Source organism: Sinocyclocheilus anshuiensis, unplaced genomic scaffold (assembly GCF_001515605.1).
Source record: "Sinocyclocheilus anshuiensis isolate Anshui unplaced genomic scaffold, SAMN03320099.WGS_v1.1 scaffold460, whole genome shotgun sequence".
Lineage (NCBI taxonomy): Eukaryota > Metazoa > Chordata > Actinopteri > Cypriniformes > Cyprinidae > Sinocyclocheilus > Sinocyclocheilus anshuiensis.
The window spans coordinates 1,096,858-1,108,025 of NW_015554101.1; the positions used below are offsets into that span (position 1 = coordinate 1,096,858).

Below are 11,168 nucleotides of genomic sequence, written 5' to 3' on the forward strand. Positions count from 1 at the left end.
TCTTGGCTTATATTGAAATCCTCTGACATTCTTCTTTACAAATCCTCGTTTTGTACTTCTAATAAGTGACCGTTGTTTTGTTTTGATCTCTCCTCTGCGCTTCCGCGTGCGTCACTTCTGAGCCGCGCATGCGCAAAGCTGACCTCATGCGTGATTCCCCCGGAACTGCTTCTGTTTACAACAGTGAGCGCAAGCTAGATTAAAGTGATTATTACGTTTTGAATATGGATATTTTTGTATCCATATTTTTGTATCCTTTGTCCTTTGTTCAATGATAGAGCTTGAAAGATCAAAGACAATTTTTAATATAACTCCGACTGGATTCGTCTGAAAGAAGAAAGTCATATACACCTAGGATGCCTCGGGGGTGAGTAAAACACAGCCTAATTTTCATTTTTGGGTGAACTAACCCTTTAAGTCATTTCGAAGTGATTGACCAAATGGCTAACCAGACCAACACATTTCGAGACAAATACATGTACTTACATGTGGGTCCATCTGTGGCATGTAATGAGGGTCTCTTAAACCATATTGCTCCATTTGGTCGAATCCAGGGTTCATCCTGTGGAAACCTGGCCCACCTTCAAACTCAGCCGGGTGGAAGCTCGCGGGTCTTCCCCTAAACTCAGGCGGACAGAAGTCTGGAGGTCTGTCACAAAACTCCGGAGAACGGAAACGCGGTCCATATTCAAGCTCTGGATGGTAAAAGCGCGGTGCTGGTGGTCTGTTCCCAAACTCTGGATGATGGAAACCTGGATCAGGTCCATCAAAACGCTGGCGAAATTCATGTCCGTCTGGAAAATCCATCGGGTGATAAGGCCCATCGTGCATCATGAATCCCTGCGCTTCGTGCATAAACCCTCGATCTCCTTCCATGTCGTCCATCATCATCATTCTGGGGGGCTGCGGTCCGAAGTCGCGATGGGGCGCAGGAAACCTCTGTCCAGGGGGGCCCATCGGGAAAACGGGAGCAGGACCGCGAGGAGGCGCTGGGGGCCGCATGCCTTGTTGTGGTCCAGGCCTTTGAGGTTGAGCTGCTCCCATTCCATTCTTGCGATTTTTCCCCATTTCCCAACAGCGTGCGCTTACTGGTTAGTAGCAAGTTGCTCAGTGAACAGCTAACGTTAGCAAACCGTGTCACGACCACGTTTGTTTGCGCACACAACCATGCAGCTTTAGTACCGTTTACTTCACATCAACGCAAACAATGGCATAATAAAACTGTTGTAATACATTTGATTTGAGTTGTGAGCCACTCACTAGACGCAAACGAACGCTTAAAGGCAAAGGTCCACTGCACGAACTTACTCAAGCAAGAACAACGCAAGCATTGAAGAGATCCAAATGGCCAGCGGATATGACGCAATAGATTCAAAATAAGAGTGCACAAAAAGAAGCTGGTGCCTGATTTTTATGTAATGTTATTTACAAACAAACAAACAAATAAGAAAGTAGCATAAAATATAAAGCAGACTCTAATGTAGACAATAATATTTTAGAGAAAATAGATATGATTATTCACTAATACATAATTCACTAAGTAACATGGCAATAAAAACATACATTTAAGCTTTTAATAAATATGAGGGCAGAGTGGCAGCTGTAATTAGAATGAATACAAAATACTTCTCCAAAATAAGTATTTTTGGCATAAAAGAAAACAATTGTAAGTCTATACGTACTTTAATATATATACCATGCTACTCAATTGTTGGTCTTTTTGGAATACTCCTGTCCTGCCACAGTTATTTCATGGCATACTTCCAGTCAGTTTTTTTATATATATAAATAAAATGTGCTTTTAGCAATCAATCTCAATCTTCAATCAATCAATCAATCAATCTTTACTTTATTTGTCCCTTAAAGGAGTCATATGATGCGATTTCAAGTTTTCCTTTCTCTTTGGAGTGTTACAAGCTCTTGGTGCATAAAGAAGATCTGTAAAGTTGCAAAGACTAAAGTCTCAAATCCAAAGAGATATTCTTTATAAAAGTTAAGAGTCAGCCACGCCTACCTAAAACGGCTCGTTCTAACACGCCCCCACATATCTACATCACTATGTGGGAAGATTTGCATAACGCCGCCCAAATGTTCACGCAAAGAAAGAAGACGTAACTTTTAGTCTCGCTGTAGTTTTGTTGACGCTGCCGCCATGTCGTGAACCAGATGGAAGTAATTCAAATTCTTGCTGAAGCAAGAATTTGGATTCCTTATTAGCAATCCAATCCTTATTCCTTACAGTACAGAACAGTAACTGTAATATCTTCATGCATAAGAGAGGAGACTGGTACATGTTTAAACACGGAGTGAACTTTCATAATCTTACATTGTCTTATTTTTTCCCCTGAGAATTTAATGGCCTGATCTATTTGACAATAATTAATCTTGTGTAAGCTCAGCACAAACTGTATTGATTTCTTATTCAGTAACAATAAAGCTTATGCGATAAAGCTTGTTCTGTTTTGAATCTGCAGGGCTACCTGTTCTCTCAGGTAGAGTTCATTAAGAGCCACACCCTTCTAATTTGAGGCCAATATAAATCAAGATCAGGTGCGTGGTTTGATGTAGTTGTGGAGGTGAGCTGCTGTTAGAAAGGTTACAGATTTTAGGTGATAAGGGTGGGGTGAAAGTGTCTTTTATAATTCCAAGGTTCTTAATTAGTTCCTGCTTGCTGTGATACTTGAGTAAAATGGTGAGATTACTGATGGTTATTTTCACGGTGTTATTAGTGCTGCCAATTTAGCACTTCCCTGCAGTTGACTTTTGTGTTTGTTTGTGTTTTGCCTCGGTCAAACCAGAGGGAGTGTATTTCCATACATATTGGTCAAGCAGGTATCCAGATGGGTAACTCCTGCTGGGAGCTGTATTGTTTGGAGCACCGCTTCCAGCCAGATGGAACTATTGTTGCTGATGGCAGTTCTTTGGCTGACTCCTCTTTTGGCACTTTCTTCAGTGAAACTGGTGCTGGGAAGTATGTTCCTCGTGCAGTGTTCATTGATCTAGAGCCGACAGTTGTTGGTAAGACTGAACACCATTCAGGCTTCTTAATTATTAGAGAATCTTGTCCCTGTACTTCCAGTGTAGCTTTGTTCTTATTTCTTTTGTTTGACCTGCAGATGAGATCCGCAATGGACATTACCGACAACTGTACCACCCAGAGCAGCTCATCAGTGGCAAGGAGGATGCCGCCAATAATTATGCTCGTGGTCACTATACCATTGGCAAAGAGATTGTAGACTCGGTGCTTGACCGGATGCGCAAAATGGTGAGTTTACACTTTTTAAAACTGGTCTCAAACTCAATTCCTGGAGGGCCACTGCTCTGCAGAGTTTAGCTCCAACTCTCACCTGCTTGGAAGTTCCTAGTGATCCTGAAGACCTTGATTGGCTGGATCAGGTGCGCTTGATTATGTTTGGAACAAAACTGTGCAGAGCTGTGGCCCTCCAGGAACTGAGTTTGAGGACACTGCTTTAACATAAAGAAGTTATTTATTGGCACCTACAGTTCAATAAAGAACCTTTTAATCCTGGGGTTCTCAACTCCGGCCCTTGAGGTCCCCTTTCCTGCAGATTTTAGTTCCAATCCTAACCAAATCCACCTGAAGAAGTTAGGTCTTCAGGATCACTATAATGTTTTAGGCAGGGAAGTCTGATCAAGGTTTGAGCTAAACTCTGCAGGAATGTGGACCTTGAGGGCCAGAGTTGAGAACCTCTACTAATCTTTTAACCTCTGTTGCGCAAAAGGCTCTTTTATAGTGGAAAAAAAGGTTCTTTAGATCTGTTCACATTTAAGAAAAAAAATGGGTATTTTAAGAACTGTTCTTCAGGCGAACCCAAAATGGTTTTGTCCTTTCCTGCGAAAACACCCTTTTGGAAACATTCATTTTTTATTTTTTTTTTTATTAAAGTGTTGACACTTTAGAGTCTTCAATTCCTGGTCCCATCTGAATTCTCTCCCATTTCCCCATGACTTCTCTTTAGGCGGACCAGTGCACTGGTCTGCAGGGGTTCCTGATCTTTCACAGCTTTGGTGGCGGAACAGGCTCTGGCTTCACATCTCTACTGATGGAGCGACTGTCTGTCGACTACGGTAAAAAGTCAAAGTTGGAATTCTCCGTATATCCTGCCCCACAAGTCAGCACTGCTGTGGTGGAGCCCTACAACTCGATCCTTACAACCCACACTACTCTGGAGCACTCCGACTGCTCCTTCATGGTGGATAACGAAGCCATCTTTGACATCTGCAAGCGAAACCTCGATATCGAGCGTCCCTCCTACACCAACCTGAACAGGCTCATCGCCCAGATCGTGTCCTCCATTACGGCGTCACTGCGCTTCGATGGAGCCCTAAATGTGGACCTTACAGAGTTCCAGACCAACCTAGTCCCATACCCACGCATCCACTTCCCGCTGGTCACCTACTCTCCCATAATTTCCGCCGAGAAGGCCTACCACGAGCAGCTCTCCGTCCCAGAGATCACCAACGCATGCTTTGAGCCGGCGAACCAGATGGTGAAGTGTGACCCTCGCCGTGGAAAATACATGGCCTGCTGTTTGCTGTACCGTGGTGATGTGGTTCCGAAAGATGTGAATGCTGCCATAGCCAACATCAAGACGCGCCGCTCCATCCAGTTCGTAGACTGGTGTCCCACGGGGTTCAAGGTTGGAATCAACTACCAGCCGCCCACCGTTGTCCCAGGAGGGGATCTGGCCAAGGTGCAGAGGGCCGTCTGCATGCTGAGTAACACCACTGCTATTGCAGAGGCGTGGGGCCGCCTGGACCACAAGTTTGACCTGATGTATGCAAAGAGGGCTTTTGTGCACTGGTACGTGGGTGAAGGGATGGAGGAAGGGGAGTTTTCAGAGGCGCGAGAGGACATGGCTGCTCTGGAGAAAGACTACGAGGAGGTTGGTGCCGATACCACTGAGGATGGTGGGGAGGATGAAGAGGAGTATTAAGTATGCAAAATGTTTGTATATTGAGTAAATAAACTTAAGCATCTGAATCCTTTTAGTTTGATTCTTTGACTAGTTTTGCCTTCATTACCTTGATCAGATGTGGTTTAGTTGGGGTTTGGGACGCTTAATTGAGCCACGGATTGGTGTGGGGTATTTTCATGTCCAATTAAATGCCTATAAGTAACTGCCACATGCTAGTGGTTTCAACCGCTTCTTTGTGACATGTGAACCAATCCAAAAAAATGGTTCTGATTCGTTTACCTTAAGTTGCTGGAAGAGGGAGAGAAACCACATATTTGGGTGAGTTTTGTCATCTTTTAGGGTTTCTAAATGTGCAAGTCTAAATTGTGTTTTCTGTGGCTCTGCAGCTGAATGCGGTAATCTTAAATAAGCGGTCACATCTTGTAATATTTAAATTATTATTTTGGAGAAGGATGTGTAAAATGCTAATCGGAGAAAACCAACTACAGCCCATTATGTGGTATCATTGATTTTAGGGTTCATCCTGAAACATTCAGTAGTTCCAGAGATAAGAGTAGCTAAAAACAACCAAGTCTTTTAATCATTTTCAGTCTTTTCAGCCCATACTTAGTATGTGGAACTGCCACTGTAAACGCTTCATATTAAAAGTTTAGATATTGCTGGATGTACGCTGCTAGAAATGGTCTCTTTTTTCTACTTGTTTGAAATGCACATTTCTTCAGGTCTTCATTGCCACAGTAAACTGACTTCATATTATATTTGAGCATTGTTGACTTTGGATGCAACTCTAAAGTAACACTGTTTTGTAAGAAGTGTGCGCAGTCTGGGATGTCCCCTTTAAGAATTATTTTCCCCTCTTAGTAGTATTGAGGTCTCTAGGCATCTGTAAGGAAATTTAGCCTCAAATGCCAAAGTAAAAAAAACAACCAACCTTTCACCTAGTGTGCACGGAGTGTGGTGAAGTCTCAATATAAGTGTTTTTTTTTGCCATTGCTTTTCAGTTGCATTACAGAACTCCTCCATTATATAGCCTAAATGGAATAAAACAAATTCATAAGCAATGTAGGTAAGCTTTTTTTTTTTTTTTTTTTTGTTCGTCTTTTGCAAATATTGGAATGGTGAACAAACATGTCTACAGAAATCTTATAAATGGTTTGAAGTGTGATCTTAAGAGAATGTGAGAGGTGAGAATTACTCATTTGGAGTAACCAAGTGGACAACTGAAAATGACTCCAATCAGACTACAACCCCAACAAACAATGCGACTGGACCGTCAGCCCATTGTGATGGTCAGATGTTAAATAAAGATTTAGAAAATGTCTTGAAGATTTTCATTATATAGAATGTATGTAAAATTGTATCGGATGTTTGTACACAGCAGATGCTTTCCAGGGGAAACACTCTTTAAGAGACATCTTGGAGATGTGTGCTATCAGCATTCAAACCCCTCCAGATCCAGTCCAGCGAGTCCAGCATCAGGTCACAACAACAAAGTAGAGGTGACAGGTCAGGTTTATAACACCCTGCTATAAATAGTTGAAATGTCATGTCAACTATTGTTTCTCTTTTAACAGGTGACACTTTGAGCGGGTTAGACCACTTACAGAATGCTTGTTGGGGAGGATTCGGCTACGTCTATGAAGGGAAAAGCTTGAAGGATGGCCTTGAGGTATCATACATTTCTTTAAGTATCTAGCAGATTGTTTTGTCACAATCATGGCTGCTTCAAAGGTTCCTCTGACAGCTGTTCTGCCACGGCTGCTCCCAAGATTGCTGTGAAAACCTTAACTGTGGCTAGCAGAACTCAGTAGGTCTTATATTTACATTTACATTTAGTCATTTAGCAGACGCTTTTATCCAAAGCGACTTACAAATTAGGACAATAGACGCAATCAAAATCAACAAAAGAGCAATGATATGCAAGTGCTATAACAAGTCTCAGTTAGCTTAAAGGTGACACATATCATGAAAATCTGACTTTTCCAGGTTTTAAGTGCTATAATCAGGACCCCGGTGCATCTACCAACCAAGGAAATGTGAAAAAGATTAACCCAGTAACTTTGTTTTGGGAAGCCTTTTTCTGCAAGAGTCTGAGAAAACGAGCGGGTCTGATTTCGCTCCCTTGGTGACGAGGCAATGGTTTAAAACGCATGATTTCAGCACGATAAACATGATAACCAGAAACAAAACAGATGTTTTTAGCAGGTACTAGCTGTAAAGGCACAGCTCTATTCTGGAAAAGGGGGCGGGGAGCAGCAGCTCATTTGCATTTAAAGAGACATGCACAAGGAGCAGCAGCTCATTTGCATTTAAAGAGACAGGCCCGAAAAACAGCGTGTTTCTGCTTCCACTCAAAATAGATATTTTCAAAATGATATAATAAATGATCTGTGGAGTATTTTGAGCTGAAACTTCAGACACATTCTGGGGACACCAGAGACTTATATTACATATTGTAAAAAGGGGCATAATATGTCTCCTTTAATGCAGTACACATAGCAATGTTTTTTTTAAATGATATAATCAATAAAAAGAAAACAGAGCAAGCTAGTTAAAGACCTTTTTGCTTTTGTTTATTGTATAATAAATAAAAAGAAAACAAATAGACAGAATACAAAAAGATTAGAGCAAGCTAGTGTTATTTTTTTAAGAAAACAAGCATTTAGTAAATGAATAGAGTGCAAGTCTAAAAGGGGCAAGCTTTTTTAAATTTTTTTATAAATAATATAATTAGAATAGAGAGTGCAAGAGTTAGAGGGTCAAATAAAGATGGAAGAGATGTGTTTTTAGTCGATTCTTGAAGACGGCTGAGTACTCAGCTGCTCGGATTGAGTTATATAAGCATTAAAAATAAATACATAAAACAATATTGTAAAGAAGGTTTACCTGCTTGGACAGATGAAATTAAACACCCTGCAAATAAAAAAATAAAATTCACTACATCCAAAAATGTGAAAAATGCTGCAGGGGTGTGAACTCCATGAATCGGTGCTCTTTGGACGTGGGATTCTTTTATCAAAAAACTCACCAATCCAAGGCACTCGAAAATATTGTGAAAAAGTAAAAAGCCTTTATTCACAGGGCTTTAACATTAAAAACAACACGCGTACACTGACGCATTGCAGCTAGCTCGCCTTCATCAGGGTGTCCTAAATTATAAGCGCCTTGCCCAAATTTCCCCCTTTGCTTATTTATACACCTTTTACACATATGATTAACTGCAGACATTGAACTATGTGGCCCAGTACAAATATTTTGAACATCCCTTATTTTCTTACCAAGAATTATACTTGTCTCTTTTCTCTCATAATTTGGGACGCACCTACGTTGTGACATGACATTTACAGTTTCGGTAACTGGTGCAGAAAAAAAAAAATTGCAGCACAAATGAGTGCCTATGGCAAAGATGGCAGACTTCAAATCTCATACTTCTGGGGGTTCTGCATGTGGCAGCAGAGCAACTGGTATTGAGAAGCACGGAAAGTTTTCTCCAGATATTACAGACCTTCTTGCTCCATCCAGTTTTTCAGGTTAGTACTCATCCTGTGTTAATGCTCCCGGGAATAAAATGAACAGGTCTCAGGATAGTTTTGAAAGTTGTACTACTAAAGGGACATTTAAACTTTCTAACTTGATTTTTGGGAGCTTTTCTTTGGATACTGTTCTGTTGCACAACAAAAAAAAAAACGACAAACAACCCATGCACACTCAATTTGAAGAAAAGCATTTATTTTGTGAGCTGAAGTTGAGCAACTTTGTTTTTAAGTTGAACAGAGAAAACATTTCAGGAGATGGACAGTATATGAATATATAGGTATCTCAATTCAAAACTGGACTTTGGAAGATATTTTATATCTCCATCTCTATACAAGTGAACAAACATGTCCACAAAATAATTAAAATGTTTTTTTTTTGAGGAAGAAACAAAGCGATTAAGCTATGTTTTGCTTAGCAAATAAAGCGACGAGCTACAATACTTTTAAATATTTATTGCCATTACATCTTAATGAGACAGGCTAAAGTAAAATGTTGGAGTTTGCCTGACACAACCAGCAGGTCACTGAAGCACCATCCTCGTCATGGACTGTTGTCTGACAGTCTAGTCATTTTTCATGCAGCCCTTAAACGCGGATGCTGATGTTTTTCTCTTCAAAATCTTTGCAAATATTTCCAAATGCTTGCAATCATTCAAATGGTGATCAATCAACTTAACGTCATATATGAAGGCATTTAAAGGAATTTAAAATGGAATAAAGGCAAGCACTTTTGGTATTCAAACTAAATACACAATGCTGACACCTGACCAGATAAAAAAAAAACAAAACAGCTTTCATCCCTCTTTTTCAATTTTTGACCCCAAAAAAATTGTTAATAACAAAACTATGAACAGTTTCAAAAACATAATACCTCTACAATATGACATCAATAATTAAGATCCTTCACTGAACTTAAAGTACCCTCATCAGCCATGAAGTTACAATTTCGTTAAGTTAATGAAACTGTAGCATAAACCTAAATAAACGTGAATTACCACTTTTGGTGTAACGACGAATTTACGCTAGGGCTCAAAGTAGGTGCTAAGTGCGAAGCAAAAACCACGTTATAGAAAAACCTACTCCAAACTCTGGATTCCCATAACTTTTTTTTGTTCTTATATGGGTGTGGAATTTGTAGTGTCTACTTTTACATCGGTAGGCATCGTGTAAGCATTGTGTATCGCTCTCAGGGTTATTTAGTCCAAAGGGCTGAAGTCCCTCTCTAAGTTTTCAGATTCGTCATCATCAGAAAAGAAGTCATCATCATCTATATCTTCCTCATCGTAATCCTCGTGCCATTCTGGAACATATTCATCGTCATACTCGTCATCCTCCTCTGCTTCATCGCCAGGGTCCTCGCCGGCGCAGTTGTTGTTGTCAGAGTCTCCATCAGATTTGGACCTGAAATAAAAAATTAAAAAGGTCAAGCTTGTTGCAGAAGTCAGTTGTGATTCTCCGTAAACGTGTGGCGGCTCACTCTTTGTTGGTGTCTGTGTGGTTAGCCAGATTAGAGGCCTGTGCGGTCTCCTGGTCTGGCCCAGTCTTGGACTGATATCCTACACGGAAGTCCTGCCAAAAAAGACGATTCATCCCAGATGGTCAAATGAGTGCTTTGAATAAAGCTTTTAATAAACAAGTTCATGTTACACCCCAAAGAAGTACAAACAGGAGTAGGTTTACCTGGGTGGAGTGCTGGAGGATGGCCACAAGACGCTCCTGAATTCGGCGAATGAGCTCCAGGCCAGTGTTTAGGTGTTCAGGTTTTAGGAGTCGCACACAGGATGCAAGATCAGTGCACTGCAGCAGCGTCTCCTCTGAAACCAGAATCACAAGCGGTTTTATCATCATGTAACCAATGCATCAGAACTAAACAACATTCAATTAGTTTTCACAACATGTTTTGGAAGTAAAAATCCATTTCATTAAAAAAGGTTTATAAATTGAATACGATTTAAAACCATGAGCTCATAGCTTAAAGGGTTAGTTCACCCAAAAATGAAAATTAGGCTGTGTTTTACTCACCCCCGAGGCATCCTAGGTGTATATGACTTTCTTCTTTCAGACGAATCCAGTCAGAGTTATTTTAAAAATAGTCTTTGATCTTTCAAGCCATTTAATGCCACTCAGTGGGTGTTGCATTGCTTCAGTCCAAAAGAACTTAAAATAAAAATCGCCCATCCATAAAAAAAAAAGTATCTCACACGGCTCCAGGGGGTGAACAAAGGCCTTCTGTAGCGAATCGATGCGTTTTTGTAAGAAAAATATCCATATTCAAAACGTAATAATCACTTTAATGTAGCTTGCGCCAACAGTTATACATGGAAGCAGCTCCGGGAGGATGACGTATGAGGTCAGCGATGCGCATGCGCCGGTGCGTCTCGTGAAAACCAACGTTTGTTTACAGGATCAAAGGAAGCAAAGTTTCCTTACTTTAGCAAAGGAAAACCAGTCTCCTCTTGGCTTATATCGAAATCCTCCGACATTCTTCTTTACAAATCCTTATTTTGTACTTCTAATTCTTGACCGTTGTTTTGTTTTGATCTCTCCGCTGCGTTTCCGCGTTCGTCACTTCTGAGCGGCGCATGCGCAGCGCTGAACTCATACGTCATCCGCCTGGAACTGCTTCCCTTTACAACAGTGAGCGCAAGCTACATTAAAGTGATTATTACGTTTTAAATATGGATATTTTTCT

At 40.7% G+C, this 11,168-nt stretch overlaps 3 protein-coding genes across 3 annotated transcripts in view; 1 reads left to right on the top strand and 2 right to left on the bottom strand.

Annotated features, from left to right (window-relative positions):
* The window catches only part of LOC107669562 (uncharacterized), a 42,027-nt gene extending 40,688 nt beyond the window's left edge, over positions 1–1,339 (bottom strand). The window contains 1 exon segment of the mRNA XM_074186942.1: positions 487–1,339. Coding sequence (XP_074043043.1) covers positions 487–1,068 — 582 coding nt within the window. The 5' untranslated portion in view covers positions 1,069–1,339.
* A 1,221-nt stretch (positions 1,340–2,560) lies between these two features.
* Positions 2,561–5,005, top strand: LOC107669576 (tubulin alpha-8 chain-like). Its single transcript, XM_016461882.1, has 4 exons — positions 2,561–2,692; positions 2,799–3,018; positions 3,117–3,265; positions 3,981–5,005. The coding sequence occupies exons 1-4, from the start codon at positions 2,690–2,692 to the stop codon at positions 4,956–4,958; spliced, it is 1,350 nt and encodes a 449-aa protein (XP_016317368.1). The 5' UTR covers positions 2,561–2,689; the 3' UTR covers positions 4,959–5,005.
* Positions 5,006–8,648: 3,643 nt separating this feature from the next.
* The window catches only part of LOC107669557 (cullin-9-like), a gene marked incomplete at its 5' end in the record, with an annotated part of 62,197 nt that continues 59,677 nt past the window's right edge, over positions 8,649–11,168 (bottom strand). Inside the window, 3 exons of the mRNA XM_016461842.1 lie at positions 8,649–9,877; positions 9,954–10,045; positions 10,157–10,290. Coding sequence (XP_016317328.1) covers positions 9,673–9,877; positions 9,954–10,045; positions 10,157–10,290 — 431 coding nt within the window. The remainder of the gene's footprint in view (positions 9,878–9,953; positions 10,046–10,156; positions 10,291–11,168) is intronic.